Source organism: Protomyctophum parallelum (assembly GCF_964188405.1).
Source record: "Protomyctophum parallelum genome assembly, chromosome: 9".
Lineage (NCBI taxonomy): Eukaryota > Metazoa > Chordata > Actinopteri > Myctophiformes > Myctophidae > Protomyctophum > Protomyctophum parallelum.
In genome coordinates, this window is record NC_139706.1 from 13,734,938 (window position 1) to 13,754,776 (window position 19,839).

The following is a 19,839-nucleotide window of genomic DNA, read 5'->3' on the forward strand; positions in this document are numbered from 1 at the left end:
CCATAACTAAAAAACGTTGCATGGATGCACCTGGGACGTATCCTCAGTGATGTATCCTGAGGTCAACAGGGTTTCGGGTCTCTCAACATCATACCCCTCACTCAGGCGACCCAGCCGGGGTTGATCAAGTCCCGACTTACGTCCCAGTAGCTATACCCTCAATCAGTCCCACTAGGGAAAAACCAGGGGCACACAATCCGTTGGAACTACTCCAGAACTACTCTGCCAGGGCTGGGAGGTACACTTCTGGCACATGGAGGGACTAGGCTCTGTGGGTTGTCTCCTGGTCGGGCCCCTCCTACGTCTCACCAGGTCCACTCCTGCTCTCACCAGGAGTAGAGCGAGGACCTGTGCGTTGCACCAGAGTCCCAGCACCAGACAGTTCATTCAGGAGTGGTGGGCAATGGTTCCGCAGGGTCATGGTGCTGCGGTTCCGCTTGCTGCTTGCATGGCCCTCCCAAAGGCCTCACCGAGGGTTGTTGGACTTCATCCTCGCAGAGGACACAGGCTGGGGCACTAACCCATACTGCTCACCCGGGTGCCGTCTACATTCCGGCTGTCACCCGTCTCTCCGGTGTCACCAGACTATACCTGGTTGTCACATAGTCTATTCCTATGAGTCACTATATAAATAGAAGAACTATAACTAAAAAACATCGCATGGATGCACCTGGGACATATCCTCAGTGATGTATCCTGAGGTCAACGTGTTTCGGGTCTCTCAACATCATACCCATCACTTAGGCGACCCAGCCGGGACTGATCAAGTCCCGACTTACGTCCCAGTAGCTACCCTCAATCAGTCCCACTAGGGAAAAACCAGGGGCACACAATCTGTTGGAACTACTCTGCCAAGGCTGGGAGGTACACTTCTGGCACATGGAGGGACTAGGCTCTGTGGGTTGGGTTGTCTCCTGGCCGGGACCTCCCTTTCACTCCCATTCACTCCCATAGTATCAGTCCCATAGTAACAGTACCTCCCATGCACTCCCATAGTATCAGTCCCATAGTAACAGTACCTCCCTTTCACTCCCATTCAGTCCCATTCACTCCCATTCTATCAGTCCCATAGTAACAGTACCTCCCATTCAGTCCCATTCAGTCCCATTTTGAAAGGTGTATTAAAATGGCCTAAGTCACATTTTATTATGACTTAGGCAAAATAATATGGCCTAAGTCTCCCTCTTGACATAGGCCATTGTTTTAATAGGGTGTAACAGGAAGGCCTTTTACATTAGGGCTCGGGCGATTTTACCAGAGGTGGCCAGCATCACCAGGTGGTGATTTAGGCCAAAAAAAAGATTTGGCAAAAAATGACTTAGGCAATTAGTTTAATAAGGTGACGATATTCAAAACATTCAACAATCATGGTAGAAATCATGGTAAAGCACTATTTCGGGTAGCCACTAGCCACCATCTTGTAAATATGCACAATAAGGGTCCAGACACACCCAATAATAAAAATAGGTATTCCATTGAGTCTCTCATGGTCAGAAAACATGAAATAGACACTGATTTTGCGTTTCTAGCTCATCTGGTTCAGAAGTTAGAGCCAAACCTATTTTCTGGGTGCTAATATTGTGGCGGCCATATTGTGGCGGCCATATTGAATTTCATGGAAACCTTCAATACAAAAGATGTTCATATTTATAACATTGATCAACCTGAGAAGTTTCGTGGATTTTGGTTTTGGTTTAAAATTTTGCCCTATTCACCCCCCATTATAACTAATAGGGGCCAATATTGCGGCGGCCATATTGGACTTCCAGCAAAAAATTGACCGGGTTGTCCATATAGGTTGTGATCCTACGGGGTCATAGATACTATTTCTGGTGGACAACCTTTGAGGTCATGGCAAATGCAGGTTTCCTAAAAAAAGGGTGGTTTGCCCCCTGGGTAGTATATCAATATCTACAAGGGACGTTCAATATTTAGGGACGTTCCAATTCCTAGGGGGATGATTTATCCCCCTACCCCTTGACACTCATTATGTAGGGACAAGGGGAAGGGGCAAGGGCTGAGGGGTAGGGTTAAAAAAGGAATTGGGAAAGGGCCTTAGTCTTGAAGACATAGGGAGACCCGTGTGACGAACCCACCTTGACGAACTTGTCTGACGGGGCGAAGCACCCGACGCAGAGCGACACCAGGATCCATCCGCGGGCGTGGGAGCTTTTAGACGGGTTCTGGTTCAGCTGCTTACAGATCTGACAATAGATCTCATCCCTGCAACGCACACATGCACACACACACACAGACACACACACAAACACTTTAGCGTTGGCTATTCAAAGATGTAGCAGATTGAAAACTATATCGAAAAAAGATTTTAGTACACATCTTCTGTTCTGGGGGGTCCCTCCCTGGCACAAAACATTTTGGGAACTTCGGGAACTAATGGTTTAGAAGGCATTTGTAGAATCGGGCCTCAGGTCTTAACCCATTTTAGGCGGGTACCCCTTTTGGTGTTAGCATTACGTTATGCTTTAGCTGTTGATAGCAGATCTACAAGCAGATCTACAAGATCTACAAGCTCATAGCGCGCCACCGAGTGGCGCGCTACGAGCTTGTAGGTCTGCTATTTTTGAGAAATCGAAGAACGACTGACATAGAAACGTAGCTTTTTCAGAAAACTGTCATTTTCAAACAGACATTTTTAGAATCTGATCTCAGGTCAGAATGAGTTAATTGGTTCAAATAGGCATCTGCATCAGCAGCGTGTGCGTGTGTGACATGTGTATGTGTGCGTGTGTGCGTGCGTGCGTGCGTCCGTGCGTGTGTGTGTGTGTGTGTGTGTGTGTGTGTGTGTGTGTGTGTGTGCGTGTGTGTGTGTGTGTGCGTGCACCTCAGTCCCGGCCTCAGGATGCCGTTGCCAATGATGAAGTGCAGTTTCTCCAGGTTGGAGGTGGGACGGTCCTCCAGCATGCTGTTGCCATGGACACCGTACTCCCCGTCGTTAAGACGCTTGGTCACCTGACAAGGAAATGACATCACAGCCTCCACCATTAACACCACTTGCCCCCCGTTGGTCACCATAGTCTCGCGTATAGCCAGACAACTATTCCACAATCTCCAAATGTATATAGATATATAGAGTCTGGAACTACACCTCCTGACATCAGAGCAATCTGTTTGTCCTTTCCGTTCATGTGTGTGTGTGTGCGTGCGTGCGTGCGTGCGTGAGGATGCCAAAAGTGATTGGCCGGAAGATGATGATGTATGATGATAAGAGGCCCCGCCCCTCACTTCACACGGGTGAGATATTGTCAATATCAATTTCTGCTAAGCAGCAATAAGCTATATATGCTTAGAAGATTTCGGTCTCTATTAGGGTACATTTGCGCGACTGTAAAGACGAAACGGAAGTGGGGAGGAGGCTCCACTTCCGCTTTATACTTTACTCATGGTCAGAGCTTCCGTTGCTCCAGACTGTATGACGGAAGCATTTATATATTTTACTCATGATCAGAGCTTCCGTTGCTCCAGACTGTATGACGGAAGCATTTATATTTTACTCATGATCAGAGCTTCCGTTGCTCCAGACTGTATGACGGAACCATTTATAATTTACTCATGATCAGGGATTATGACTAAGTATTTAAAGATTGCGAGAGGCAACAGTCTAAACAGTATAAATACAAATAACAACAACAACAATAATAATAGGCTATTAAATAATAATAACCTTAGTTGTATAGCATCTTTCAAAAACAAGTGCTTTACAGCACACAATGGCGTCAATTAAGAAAGATCATGTACGATAGAAGTGTGTTTTAACCACGTAAACGGTACTGTGGGGTAAAGCTTCCGCAGAGAATAGCAGATCGACGAAGCTGATGGAGCTCATATCAACCGGCTGTTTTCAGCACAGGCTTCCCCCACATGAACAGAAAAGAGACCAGGAATAGAGCCCTGAGGAACTCCGCCCAAGCATATGGGCTTTAAGTGGCTTTAAACTCACTCAGTGCCAATCACGTGTTTGGACGTTGTTTGTTTGTTTGTTTGTTTTTTTACACTAGATCGCTCTTGACTAAACTATGATCCACTGTCCATGTTACCAGTTCAGTGAGTGACAAGAAAACTACGGGGTGACCCCTCCCATCTGCCTCCAAGCCCCTCCCATCCGGCTCTAAGCCCCTCCCATCCACCTCTACAATTTACAATTTACAATTTAGGCATTTAGCAGACGCTCTTAATCCAGAGCGATTTACATTTAAGCAAGAACAAAAGCATGGGAATACATCACATAAAAGCATTTATCATGAAACATGCGTAAGCTAAGAAAGTAACAGTGGAATATCTACCTCTACCTCTACCTCTACATCTACCTCTAAGCCTCTTCCATCCACCTGAAAGCCCCTCCCATCCACCTCTAAGCCCATCCCATCCACCTATAAGCCCCTATGGGAGGGGCTTATAGAGGTGGATGGGCCACCTCTAAGCCCCACCCATCCACCTCTAAGCCCATCCCATCCACCTCTAAGCCCCTCCCATCCACCTCTAAGCCCCTCCCATCCACCTCTAAGCCCCTCCCATCCACCTCTAAGCCCCTCCCATCCACCTCTAAGCCCGTCCCGTCCGCCTCTAAGCCCCTCCCATCTGGCTCAATGTTACACTTTTTTGAGGGGCCTACGTCCACCTTTTAGTGTGCGTGTAAACACAAACTTTGTCCCAACACAAACATTACATGCCATTGACCACGGTAAGATGATTCCGGTCAAACGTCCGCTAAATGCACCTGCGTTCTGGCACTCTGGCTATTTTGGTACAAATATTCTTGGCACTGAATTGAGTTAAAAGGGAACACAGAACAGTGTGCCTGAGATCCCCAAGCAGGAACTTCCAGCCAAGGACCAAGGGGCCCAGCTTGGACCTTAGGGTCCCAGCTTGGACGTTAGGGGGCCCTGCATGGACCTTCAGGCCCCAAGGGGCCCGCTTGGCCTTTGGGCCCCAAGGTTGCCACGCTGAGACTTTGGAACTATTAGTTGTGTCCTGCTGGTGGATCTCAGACAGTTCAAAGGTCACACATAATAGGCAGGCGCGTATCCATTCCGGGCATCAGACACGAGCAATACATTCTTCTTCAAATACATTGTAGAACTATAAGCAGTGAACCAGTGAAGGGCAGGATTGGAGTGATACAGTGGTGGAAAGTAACTAAGTACATGTACTTAGTTAATTTTAAGGTATTTGTACTTTACTTGAGTATTTCCAATTTCAATACTTTTACTTCTACTCTACTACATCTCGGAGCCAAAATTTTTACTTTTACTTCACTACAATTATTTGAAAACTTTAGTTACTAGTTACTTTGAAAATAGCCGATCTACAAGCTCACAATGCGTCGCGTTACGACGCATTGAGAGCTTATAGATCGGCTATTTTCAATATATTTTCTACACATTTTGAATTTGTAGTCCAAAATGTTGTATCAAACCATGTGACTTCCATTGGAAATGCATTGGGGCGGCCATGACACTTACATCTTGCTTACATCTAGCATGCATCAATGTTGTATGCTAGATCGAAAGGTGTGAGTGAGGCCTTAGATTGTGTAAAAAGACTGGCAGCAGTGTTTTGTATCAGTTGCAGTATCTTGGCCAATTATTGTAATTTTTTGCCCAAACATAGCCGATCTACAATTTCACAATAACGTTGCGACACATTGTAAGCGTGTGTGGATCTGCTCTTTTTGTCCAATATCATAAGCTATAACATATGCCCAGAATAGGGACGCTGCAGGGGAGGTTAAAAGTGGACTCTGGCTCGCTTCGCATTGAAAAGCAGCTTCATATTCAGGTGTATTGTGAATATCTTTATCGAGGTATCTCGGTATGGAGTCGCTTGATACCTGAATAAAGTGCATTTGTGCAACAGTCAAGAAGATATAAAAGCATGGATGACCTTATCTTGGTCTGTGGACGTAAGCAACTGCTCACGGTAGACTGTTGAGCTCTGTGTACGACAGAAGAGGGAGAGAGAGAGAGAGAGAGAGAGAGAGAGAGAGAGAGAGAGAGAGAGAGAGAGAGAGAGAGAGAGAGAGAGAGACGGGTTCTTGTACTCTGAATATCTGAAGAGATATTCCACACTAGCCTCTAATCACTAACGAAGCACAGGGTTTAACCCTATACCTCGTTAACTGGGAGGTTCTCCAGGGATCTATGCTTGGTCCACTCCTTTTGTTCCCTTATCCCTTATCCCTAAACTTATTTGGCTTTTTGTCTCCACCAGGCCGAAGGCATGGGGGGAGAGTATGTTTTGCACTCCGTCCGTCCGTGTGTGTGTGTCCGTGTGTGTGTGTGTCCGTCCGTCCGTGTGTCCGTCCGTGTGTCCGTGAGCAGCTAATCTCGGCCACCGTTAACCCGGTCGATGCCAAATTTTGCACACACACTCCCTGGATGCCAACGATGAACCTCTGCCCCAAACTTTCCAGAACGGCCTGTTATAGCGCCACCAGGAGGCCGCTTTGTGCAAAACAAGTTTTTGCACAGTACACCTACAGATTTCGTCCAAACATCACGCAAATTGGTACACAGTCTCTCTAGAGCCATTCAACGAAACCAGTCTTTCAGATTTCTCAGACTCCATCCTGATTGGTTAAGATTGGCTTCCAAAGTTCACAGGAGTGCTCAGTTTCAAACAAAATGCTGCAAATCATGAACACATCGCGTGATTTCCGTGAAATTGTGCACCCACATTCCCACTAGGCCGAGGACGAAATGCCACATGAACAATTTCAACTCAGCCTCAAGGTGGCGCTATAACTGGCCGAAAACTGTTTTCACCTCTAACTGCACGGATCTGTGGATAACTTTGTATGCCAACTCCCTAGAGGCCAAGGAAAAACCTTTGCCTGGAATTCTTCACATCTGCTCATCCTGGTGGAGACCTGTGCCCAGAAGGGCACTTTTTCTAGTTTTTACTATTTTGAAAACCATTTTAAGATATTGGCCCCGTGACGTGGAATTATTAACACCCTGAACGCACAGGACGATGTTCACCGCCTTTTCAATTAGTAACGCCCCGCGCCCATGACGAAGATTGATCAAAAGGTTATTGATATCAAAACCGGTCGCATCACTCCACAGCCTGTTGCGCAACCCTGGGACGTCATCGAAAATGTCCCCCCTCTGTTTTGCCAACGAGACCGAAAATCTTAAAACGTTAATAACTCTTGATCTAAATCATCCCGTCTAATTCTAAGAAAGGATCATGTCTTAGACGGCCCACCGCGGTCCCGTTGCTATAGTCGCAATACATTGAATCATGCCTCCTGTTGTTGCCAGTCGCCTCTAGAGTGTTTTGGCTACATTTAGCTGCTTCAGCCACATCCGGGATAACATCCGGTCCGTCGCCAAATGTGCTCCGCTGCTATAAATCGCTGGGCGCTATGATTTAATGGATTAAATAACCCCGGGCGTTCAGGGTGTTGACATGATCACTACCTCGCGATCGCCTATTTCCCTTATGAAAAGTACATTATAATCTCTCTCTCTCTCTCTCTCTCCTCACCTCCTCTGTGATCTTGGACTTCTTCTTCAGGGTGAGAGAGACCAGTTTGTGGCGAACACTGTTCTTCTTGTGGCTGTGGCTGTCAGAGTGAGGAGTCTACAGGATGAGATTATTATTATGATTATTATGAAAATACAAACACTATAGCATTGATTACTGTCACAATTTAGAGCTATATAACACTGTTGCTGAACAAACACTATAGCAATGATTACTGTCACAATTTAGAACTTTAGCATTAAACAAACAAAAAACGCACCTCTCCCTCTCCCTGCAGCGCCTGCAGCTCTCTCTTGTAGGTCTTCTTGCCCAGCGTCTCGTAGATCTTGGTCATGACGGGGATCTTCTCGCTGCCGTCGCTGATGGCCGTGTGGTACTTTGGCTCCGGGAGGTCCCCCATGAACCTGAGGATGGTGATCCACACCGCCAGGGCCGCCTGGCGGGGGTGGGAGGGGGGAGGGAGGGAGGGACGGACAGAGGGAGGGAGGGAGGGAGAGAGGGAGAGCAGAGGAGGTATACCGGAGAGAGAAAGGAGAGATGGAGAGGGTGATGTGACAGTTCAAAAACGGGGCCTGAACGAGCAGAGAACTACAAGAGGAGATATAGTTAATGAATATTCTATGCTCAGTGGTTCCCACAGTGGGGTCCGGGGACCCCAGGGGTCCTTGAGGGAGTTCCAGGGGGTCCCCGCAGCTAAATCATTATAGTCTGGAACCAATATGGATATGAGTCTGTAAAATAAATGTCAATTTAACTCTGAGAGTGTACAAACGGAACCAAATGGACATCCCATCTGTAAATATCTGCAGAATATAGTTATGAATAAGACTGGAAAGTTTGGTGTATGTGAGTGCAACTGAAGTGGAGATTATTTGTCCCAGGTATGAGGAAAACTAATTTTGAGTAAAAGACCTTTAAAGAATTGTATTGTAAAATTCCAAAACGTTTTATGAAGCCACTATTTTGAGACAAAATATCTCATCCAAAGCTTGGCAACAACATATAATGCTGACTGTGGTTTGATCCAAATATGGTCACTTCCTTTGTACCAACAACCAATCATGAAAATTGAGAGGGTGGATTTTCACCCAGCAAAACGAGCTGTCATTGGCTAAAATAAACTACTAAAATAAACATCTAAATCTGTGTTTTGAATGTTTATTTTGCTTTAGTTTGAAAGAAAACATGTTTAGGAAGCAAAATAGCAAAAAAATCATGATTTCACCTACCATGTCTCGCCTTAAATAAAAACTTTTTTGAAAAGTCTATGAGGAAAATGAACATGGGAATTCTTTTCCGGGTCTCTCGAGGGGGCAAAAAAATCAAGTTTATTTATTTTCCGTACCAGCTGGTCTCCCTCGTCGTCGTGGAACAGCAGCGGCTGCTTGAGGGGCCGTCTCACGTAGCTGTGGGTGGAGCTTCCCTGGAAGTAGGTGGCGGCGTACTTGGCGAACTTGTACTCCGATAGGTCGTCCTCGTCGTCATCCTCGGGCATGGGGAGGGCCTCGTCCAGGTCCTCCTCCTGCATGTCCCGCTGCGCCGGGCTCCTCTCCAGGTCCTGTAGGGGTGTGTGTGTGTGTGCGCGCGTGTGTGCGTGTGTTTGTGCGTGTGCGCGTGAGGACAGACATGTGTCAGTATAGCAAACAGTATAGTGCATATAGACTACATTACCCAGGATGCATTGCCTGGATGCCACTCAGTCAATCAGTTCAGTAATTGGGTCTTATGATCAAAAAAGTATTCTACCAATTTGGTATATGACACCTTGGTGATGTTTGCCTTTTTCACATGTTTTAAAATTTTTGGAGTAAATAAATATGTTTAATGTTTATGTGTTTGTCAAATGGTCAGACAATGCCGCTCCGCTTAAACCATCTTGAGTTTTGCTTTGTTTGGCTTACGTCAAAGTCCAAAGTCACGCTGGGATGATAAATGGTCAAAACTGCAGTGATCTCACCATACTTAAGCCCATTATTTCGTTTTAATCGCAGTAAAGCTTTCTGGTGTGAAGGCGACCTTAGACCTTAGTCTAGTTTCAGTCGACTAAATATCATAGGATTTTAGTGGACTAAATATACAGTTGCCTGCCTAAATATGTCCCAAACCGCCCCCTAAGGTCTTCCACTGCTGGCCTGCTCGCTTTGCCTAAAAAAATGGCAACTAAAAAATACGGGGAAGCAGCTTTTTGCTTCTACGGGCCGTCGGCATGGAACAATTTGTCAGTATATTTAGTCTTACTTTGAGTCATCATAGCTTAGTTTTTATTTAGTTTCCATTTAGTTTTCGTCAGTGGAAAAAGGACATTTTTCGTCTTAGTTTTAGTCGACAAAATCAACACTGTTATGAAACAATACATTTACAACTGTAAGTGCCTTAAAGGACAGTTCCGTGAGTGCTGGCATTCTCCTGTTTAAAAGTTACTTTCCCGACCCGGTATAAAATGCTCAGAGAGATTGAGACAAATTGGAGTCGTGCACGTGCTTCCTTGATTTAAAGACGGACCTGTCTGTCTGTCCCTAGCCTGGGCCCCACCTATGCTTTCTATGGCATAGGCAGCTCCCGGCAGGATCCGCCGGGAGAATCTAGATGCAGCTGCCCGACATGAGACTAATTAATTAGAGCAACAGAGAGAGAGAGAGAAAGGAGTGTGCGTGGGTACGTGTGTGTGTGTGTGTGTGTGTGTGTGTGTGTGTGTGCGTCAATTTAACGAAGGTGCAGACGATCAGACATCAGCAGAGAGTTATCGACGTTTGCGCTACTCTATGCCGAATTGAAGTGGACTCTGTCCTAGACTTTTCTTTCTTTCCCCTGGAAATAGAAACGTCTGGGTTTCCGAGGCTAGTCTGTCCCTCCCTACTCACCTCAAAGCCAGCGGGGGCCTGTCCCTCCTGGCCGGGGAAGGAGCCGGTCCCCAGGAAGCCAAACATCTTGTCCACCATGTCGGAGTCGTTGACGGGCTCCTGGCGAGCCTTCTCCACCTGCTCCAGCATCTCCTTCTTCCTCCTGGCCTCCTCCTTCTCCTTCCTCTCCATCTCGGCATCCTCCTTGGCCAGCTGGCTGAGACGCTCCTGAGAACGTTGTGATTGATTGATTGATTGAAGTATTTATTAACAGTACAGAATTCAAGCACAACTCTTAACAACTGTTAACCATGGATGACACCATGAAGCAGTACACTTGTTTACAACAGGGTCCACCATTTTCAATTCATCAGAACATTTAGCGACGTACAAATACACACAACTATTATAACCATTAACCAACAAAAAAAACACACCGTATGAAGTGAGGGGCGCTAATATATTAGTCTAACTCAAGTTGATTAGGTGATGTAAAACAAACAATGTCAAAACAAACTCTTTTTATTGTTAATTTAAAGGGGCATTCCACTCCGCCCCACAGGTTAATATCGGAATACTGATATATTATTGATTTCAGCTGTTACAATTCCAAACATGACCCACTTTAAATACGTCTTTCTATAGCCTACATGTAGCTTATGTTCGATTGCAATTCGAAAATAGTTAAAAATTATTCAAGATTTAAATTCGAAAATAGCCGAAAAAATGCATTGGGAATTATTTCCTCGGCCTGGCGTCGTCATGAAAGGGGGCTGCGATGTTCTATACACCCATTAGTGTTGGTTGGTTAGTGTTGGGGTTAGGGGGTCAGTGATGCAGTGAGGAAAGGGTCAGTGATATGACTTCTGACCTGGTGACTGGTTGGTTAGTGTTGGGGTTAGGGGGTCGGTGATGCAGTGAGGAAGGGGTCAGCGATATGACCTCTGACCTGGTGACTGGTTGGTTAGTGTTGGGGTTAGGGGGTCAGTGATGCAGTGAGGAAAGGGTCAGTGATATGACTTCTGACCTGGTGACTGATTGGTTAGTGTTGGGGTTAGGGGGTCGGTGATGCAGTGAGGAAGGGGTCAACGATATGACCTCTGACCTGGTGACTGGTTGGTTAGTGTTGGGGTTAGGGGGTCAGTGATGCAGTGAGGAAGGGGTCAGCGATATGACCTCTGACCTGGTGACTGGTTGGTTAGTGTTGGGGTTAGGGGGTCAGTGATGCAGTGAGGAAGGGGTCAGCGATATGACCTCTGACCTGGTGACTGGTTGGTTAGTGTTAGGGTTAGGGGGTCGGTGATGAAGTGAGGAAGGGGTCAGCGATATGACCTCTGACCTGGTGACTGGTTGGTTAGTGTTGGGGTTAGGGGGTCAGTGATGCAGTGAGGAAGGGGTCAGCGATATGACCTCTGACCTGGTGACTGGTTGGTTAGTGTTGGGGTTAGGGGGTCAGTGATGCAGTGAGGAAGGGGTCAGCGATATGACCTCTGACCTGGTGACTGGTTGGTTAGTGTTGGGGTTAGGGGGTCAGTGATGCAGTGAGGAAGGGGTCAGCGATATGACCTCTGACCTGGTGACTGCGTTCAGCCTCTGCCTTGGCTCTCTTGGCTGACATCTGGTTCCTCAGCTTGGATTCCTCCGCCAGTCGCATCTTCTCTGCTTCCAGTCTGCGCCGGTACTGAGGGGAGTGACTTAGATTTAATAACAATAATAATAATAACAATAACATAATAACACTATTATTATTATAAACAATGTGTGCGTGCATGCGTGCGTGCTATGGCGCAACTAGTCGACTATTCAATTTTTTATTTTTTTTGGCCTCAAGATCAGCTAGAATGCTATATTATAGTCACCAATGTACACAGTTTTTAAATGTACACATTTTTGAGTGGTGCAACCACTCCAAGGAGCAGCAATGTCCGTGTTAACCTATGTGACTATGTGACTATGAGTACCAGTAGGGGCAAAAGTGGCGCTGTTGTGCCAGAAACACAGAGAGAGAGATAGTGCTGCACTGTTGCCTGCTAATGACACAGAGAGAGAGGGACTAGTTCCCTAGTAAACTAGGGAACTAGTCAACTAGTCAAATCACTAGAAGTGAAAGCCCTAGTGTGTGCGTGCGTGCACTGTGCAGTATGTGTGTGTGTGTGTGTGTGCGTGCATGCACTGTGCAGTAATGTGCGTCGTGCGTACCTCCAGTTTCAGCCGTCGGTACAGCCTGCGTGCGATCATCCCGCGGGTGTACGCCTGGATGGTGACGACCGCCCACAGCCGGTGGCGAAACGCCCGGCGCACCAGGAAGCCCCGCCCCCACCCCTGGAAGCGCGTGATTCGCTGCCGCGCCACGTGGTACGTGACGTAGAGCTTGCGGGACCGCACGATGGCCTGGAGGCGAGAGAACCCCGCTCGCATCTGGAGGAGGCGGGACACGAGACGAGAAGGTCGGGAAGGTCATAGTTTATGACATTCAGGGATTTTTTTTGCCTGTTATAGGTACCGACATCAATACAGCATGGAAATGTGGACAAAATCTTATCCAACAATAACAAAATATTCTTTTGGGTCTGAGAGGCTAAATGTCAACAAAATGTGGTCCGTGGCTCAAATGCAGAAATAAATAACGGACCTTGATATGAACAGGGTTGAGAACCACTGGTATAGAACAAACATGTGATGGAGTGTGATGGAACTAACTCACCGCTCCATGTGATGGAGGGTGATGGAACTAACTCACCGCTCCATAGTGCGTTCGGGCGTTAACTCACCGCTCCGTAGTTCTTCCGACATTGATATCCTCTCCACATCTTCTGAATATGCATGGCTGACTTCCTCATCTTCAGGAAGTTGGACCTTATGAAGGCAGGAAGAAATTATATAGATATCCGTATATATATATATTTAAAAAAATAAATAAAAGTCAGTTTACCATTATGTGTTATACGTCGTGTTTTGCAGTTTTATTGTAAACTGTCGAGGGTTACAATTAACAGTGCAGAAAACAGCTCACGTTACAGCCAGAATACTGAGCAATGTGTGTGCGAAGTATAGTATTTTGGAAGCTGTGAGACGCTCCCCAACACTGAGTCCGGAGTCCACGGGTGTCCTTTTTCATGCCAGTTAGGGCCCAGATAGGGAGGTAGGTAGGTGAAAAGGACCTCAGGAAAACAAGTATATCCAGAAGAAAAATGCAGGAAAAGTATACCGGAATGTCTGAAGTCCTGCCTCTCACCTGTCCTTGTAGCCTCGCACCACCTTCTGAATGAGGATGACCTTGTCAGTGATGGCCTTGTCTCTCTCTATCTCCAACAGCATGTCATGGTGGTCCTGCACACACACACACACACACACACACACACACACACACACACACGCACGCACGCACGCACAACGCACGCATGCACGCACGCACACGTGCGCACAAGCACGCACACGTGCGCACAAGCACGCACACGCACACGCACGCACACACACACACACACACACACACACACACACACACACACACACACACACACACATACACACACACACACACACACACACACACACACACACACACACACACACACACACACACACACACACACACACACACACACACACACACACACACACACAGGATGTTAAGATCTGTGTTTCTCTGCCAGATATCCTTCTTTAATTTAATCTCTATTAAATCTCAATAAATCTCAACTATAGAATAATCCACGCAGACTGTGCAGACCCCCAGAGTGACAGACCGCTCTGCAGCAGCAGTTTGTGTATATTTATTTATGTAGGCTATTTCTATAATTATGCTGGGTTCACATGGGCAGATGCAAAGATGCAGCCTACCATTCATTGTCAATGGAAGACAGCGACATGAAGATACAAAGATGCAGCCTACCATTCATTGTCAATGGAAGCCAGCGACATGACGATGCAAAGATGCATCCGTCCTTTGTAGCTGCTGCAAAAGCTGCATCAGCTACAAATACGCTGTGTAAAACTTTGCATCTTTGAATCTTTTGCGTCTGCCCGTGTGAACGCAGCAGCACAGGAGATCCTCTTTCCCTCTCCTGCCCTCTGATCTCTGATCTGTGATCCGTGCTCCATCCTGTTCGCACCATCCGTCCGTCCCTCTTATCTGTCCACTTCCTGTCGGGGAAGCGCTGGCTTCGACCCCCGCGCTGGTTCCATTTCCTGCGCTATATACTTCCTGTGCAGCTGAGTGCTGCTGACCCACTGTTGCTTTGACAGATGTTCCAGTGGTGTTGTAAACACAGTGCCCTGCTGTGTGAGAGTCTGTGACACCAGACCACTGGTCTAAACACAGTGCCCTGCTGTGTGAGAGTCTGTGACACCAGACCACTGGTCTAAACACAGTGCCCTGCTGTGTGAGAGTCTGTGACACCAGACCACTGGTCTAAACACAGTGCCCTGCTGTGTGAGAGTCTGTGACACCAGACCACTGGTCTAAACACAGTGCCCTGCTGTGTGAGAGTCTGTGACACCAGACCACTGGTCTAAACACAGTGCCCTGCTGTGTGAGAGTCTGTGACACCAGACCACTGGTCTAAACACAGTGCCCTGCTGTGTGTGAGTCTCTGTGACACCAGACCGCTGGTCTAAACACAGTGCCCTGCTGTGTGAGAGTCTGTGTGACACCAGACCACTGGTCTAAACACAGTGCCCTGCTGTGTGAGAGTCTGTGACACCAGACCACTGGTCTAAACACAGTGCCCTGCTGTGTGAGAGTCTGTGACACCAGACCACTGGTCTAAACACAGTGCCCTGCTGTGTGTGAGTCTGTGACACCAGACCACTGGTCTAAACACAGTGCCCTGCTGTGTGAGAGTCTCTGTGACACCAGACCACTGCTTTGAAATGACTACATTCTGGGCTGTGATTTTAGATCAGGTCAGACCTTATTGCCCCCAGTATATCTATATCTGCATTCCCAACCTGTCCAAATGACACAGAAACATATAGAATCTCTACAATACATCATCCACAGCACTTTCTTAGTGTAAAATAACATGTAGCCCCCCCCCCCCCCCCCCCAGTACAGTATTTCAAATCAGTATAAAGTAAAAGTGCAATATTTGGAAGTTAAGTGAGAAAAAATAATACCTAAAAATGGTACTGAAGTACAGTATAGGCTACTTAAGTAAATGTTCTTAAGTTACATTTCACCAGTGGTCACCATCGCAACCGACCAATCAATGGACAAGCCTAGGACTTGAGCTCTGACCTCACAATCACATCTGCCCTCGCACTGAGTCAACACACGCACGCACACATGCACGCACGCACGCGCACACAAACACACAGATTGCGGGAAACCAAAACATTGGCAGCAACACACACGTGAGTGTGGATTGGAGTGAAAACAATCACATTATCAGTCATAGTAGGCTGTTTCTAACGTTTCCACTGACCAGTACAACCACAGTCTGATACTGTTGTATTGACCAGTACAACCACAGTCTGATACTGTTGTACTGTTGTACTGACCAGTACAACCACAGTCTGATACTGTTGTACTGCCCAGTACAACCACAGTCTGATACTGTTGTACTGACCAGTACAATCACAGTCTGATACTGTTGTACTGACCACTAGTACAACCAGTCTGATACTGTTGTACTGACCAGTAGTACAACCACAGTCTGATACTGTTGTACTGACCAGTACAACCACAGTCTGATACCGTTGTACTGACCACTAGTACAAACACAGTCTGATACTGTTGTACTGACCAGTAGTACAACCACAGTATGATACTGTTGTACTGACCACTAGTACAACCACAGTCTGATACTGTTGTACTGACCAGTACAACCAGTCTGATACTATTGTACTGACCACTAGTACAAACACAGTCTGATACTGTTGTACTGACCAGTACAACCACAGTCTGATACTGTTGTACTGACCAGTACAACCACAGTCTGATACTGTTGTACTGACCACTAGTACAACCACAGTCTGATACTGTTGTACTGACCAGTACAACCACAGTCTGATATTGTTGTACTGACCAGTACAACCACAGTCTGATACTGTTGTACTGACCAGTACAACCACAGTCTGATACTGTTGTACTGACCAGTACAACCACAGTCTGATACTGTTGTACTGACCAGTACAACCACAGTCTGATACTGTTGTACTGACCAGTACCACCACAGTCTGATACTGTTGTACTGACCAGTACCACCACAGTCTGATACTGTTGTACTGACCGGTACCACCACAGTCTGATACTGTTGTACTGACCAGTACAACCACAGTCTGATACTGTTGTACTGACCAGTACAACCACAGTCTGATACTGTTGTACTGACCACTAGTACAACCACAGTCTGATACTGTTGTACTGACCAGTACCTCCACAGTCTGATACTGTTGTACTGACCAGTACAACCACAGTCTGATACTGTTGTACTGACCAGTACCACCACAGTCTGATACTGTTGTACTGACCAGTACCACCACAGTCTGATACTGTTGTACTGACCAGTACAACCACAGTCTGATACTGTTGTACTGACCGGTACAACCACAGTCTGATACTGTTGTACTGACCAGTACAACCACAGTCTGATACTGTTGTACTGACCAGTACCACCACAGTCTGATACTGTTGTACTGACCGGTACAACCACAGTCTGATACTGTTGTACTGACCAGTACAACCACAGTCTGATACTGTTGTACTGACCAGTACCACCACAGTCTGATACTGTTGCACTGGGAGCTGACCAGTACAACCAGAGTCTGATACTGTTGTACTGGGAGCTGACCAGTACAACTACAGTCTGATACTGTTGTACTGCCCAGTACAACCTGCACAGTCTGATACTGTTGTACTGCCCAGTACAACCACAGTCTGATACTGTTGTACTGGGAGCTGACCAGTACAACCACAATCTGATACTGTTGTACTGGGAGCTGACCAGTACAACTACATTCTGATACTGTTGTACTGCCCAGTACAACCACAGTCTGATACTGTTGTACTGGGAGCTGACCAGTACAACCACAGTCTAATGCTGGTGGCATAATTCAATGGAATGAGGTTTTCTAATAAAACCTGAACTTGAGCTGACCAGCGCAACCAATTTTCAACCACGACCTATACTACTGGTCCCAAAGCTGGTTCTGGTGCTACTGGGTGATCCCTCAGAGACATGTCCCTTTACCTTCAGTTTAACCCATTTTGGGCGGGAACCCCTTTTGGTGTTATCATTATGTTATGATTTAGCTATTGAAAAATAGCAGATCTACAAGCTCATAGCGTGCCACCGAGTGGCGCGCTATAAGCTTGTAGGTCTGCTATTTTCTTTTTTAATCGAATAACGACTGACATAGAAACATAGCTTTTTCAGAAAACTGTCAGGATGTAGAATTCAGTGGAATGTCTCTTTACGTTCTGTTTAATTTGAGTGGAATGTCCCTTTAGTTTAGTTTACCTTGAGGAATATCTTGGTCTTCCCCATCTGCCAGTCATCGTCTCTGCCGAGCACCGCCACGGCGATCCTCTGACACGTTCCTCGAAGGTCCTCCTGGTAGAAAGAACAAATAAATATCTAATTAAAAAACTAAATTAGTCCTCTAACATGTGCCTTTAAGTTCCTTCTGTTAGATATAACAATACTTAATGAGCTTATCAGTGCAGAGATATAGTAATCATTAAAAAAACAAACTAATAGATCATTTATTTTTTATATATTTTTTATATATTGCCCTATATGTTATATATAGGCCATCACAATGTATTACGGCATACAACGCTTATTAGGCAGGGATCCTTTTAATCTCAAAGGAAATTGTGTTCAATTCTATTGATAAAATACATCAATAGAAATAGGATAGAATGCAGCAACATAGACAGATAACTGTACGATGGAGACCAAAGGTGACCAGATCTGACTGAGGGGGTGCCATTGGATTTGTGTCATTGGATTTGTTCCCCCCCCCCCCCCCTCCCCCCATACATAATATTGGTTGTTCAGTTTGACTCACTTGTTTTGGAGATGTGGCTTATAGAGTATAAGCCACAACAGCGAGTTGACCACTTCAGACGTGCTCTAGTATGTGAACAGTCTGCCTGTGCTAAATTAACTCATCAAATCTGGTTTGACAAAATGTTAACCTGAGAGAGCACGCCTGCACGCACGCACGCACGCACGCACGCACGCACGCACGCACACACACACCCTGGAGAGGGAGTGGCACTGCAACAACATGTGGGGTTCCAACATCAACAGGGAGGTGTCAGGTTCCACTCAGTGTGTTAATGAGAGCAGACACAGAGCTGCTTCATCCATAGTGAAACAAAATGGACCCCGTTGTTCATCCTGGAAGAAGATCTCTGCTCTGACCTTTACTGGTACTCTCTCATTGATACACTCTTTTACATATTGTGAACCCCTCTCTCTCTCTGTCGTAATGGCTGATTTTACGCTTGCTGAAAATAGGCATTCAGCATGCAAACCAAGTTTAAAATGACTTATACTGGATCTCTTCTACACTAGTCCCTTGAATTCCAAAAAATTAGCTGTTGACGAAATTGTCAATACATTTTGTCTTAGTTTTAGTCATCATAGCTTAGTTTTCATTTAGTTTTCATTTAGTTTTCGTCAGTGAAAACAGGTAGTCGACGAACATTTTTCGTCTTAGTTTTAGTCGACAAAAACAACTCTCTCTCTCTCTCCAGTGTTGTTTTTGGCAGCAAATTTAGATTTTAGTTTTAGTCGTAGTCTCTTGAATAGTTTTCATTTAGTTTTAGTCACATTTTAGTCTCACGGATTGTTTCGGCGTCAGTCTAGTTTTAGTTGACTAATGTCATAAGATTTGACTAAATCTACTAAATCAACTGTAGATTTAATCGACTGTCAAATGTATTTTGGCGGGCCTTGATGCCGTCGTAATGACTGTTTTTACACTTGCTGAAAAAAGCAGATCTACAAGCTCGCAACGCATTGCGTTGCGTTGTGACGCGTTGTGAGCTTGTAGATCTGCTGCAACCAAGTGTAAAATGACTTATAGTGGATCTCTTGTCCATTAGTCCCTTCCTAACATTTTAGTCTAGTTTTTATTTGTTGACGAAATTGTCGGTAGCCTATATTAAAGTCTGTTGAGTTTCACAGCTGTCTTAGCGTGTTGTACCAGAAATATAAAGTGAAGAAATATAGACGGAGGAATAACACTGCTGAAGTAAATAAATAACACACCAGGAGGCATCAGCTGTAGTGTTGCTGGATCAGTACGACACACGTCACTGACATATTTATTTACACCGTTATATACACAGTAGTTGATAGGCACTTCCGGTCTGGGTTACTTCACAATAAGAGTTAATAATAAAAAATATATATATATACAATAAAGATCATATTCCAACAAAGTCTTAGTTTTAGTCATCATAGCTTAGTTTTCATTTAGTTTCCATTTAGTTTTTGTCAGTGAAAAAAAGGTAGTCGACGAACATTTTTCG

The 19,839-nt window shown here is 45.8% G+C and overlaps 1 protein-coding gene across 1 annotated transcript in view; it reads right to left on the reverse strand.

Moving 5' to 3' along the window:
- Window positions 1–19,839, reverse strand: part of LOC310864906 (unconventional myosin-VIIa-like) — a 74,111-nt gene that overhangs the window by 26,525 nt on the left and 27,747 nt on the right. The window contains 11 exon segments of the mRNA XM_083773736.1: window positions 2,097–2,223; window positions 2,843–2,970; window positions 7,510–7,605; window positions 7,769–7,945; window positions 8,855–9,067; window positions 10,371–10,577; window positions 11,923–12,030; window positions 12,549–12,767; window positions 13,121–13,205; window positions 13,585–13,679; window positions 17,813–17,905. Of these exon segments, the coding sequence (XP_083629862.1) occupies window positions 2,097–2,223; window positions 2,843–2,970; window positions 7,510–7,605; window positions 7,769–7,945; window positions 8,855–9,067; window positions 10,371–10,577; window positions 11,923–12,030; window positions 12,549–12,767; window positions 13,121–13,205; window positions 13,585–13,679; window positions 17,813–17,905 (1,548 nt within the window).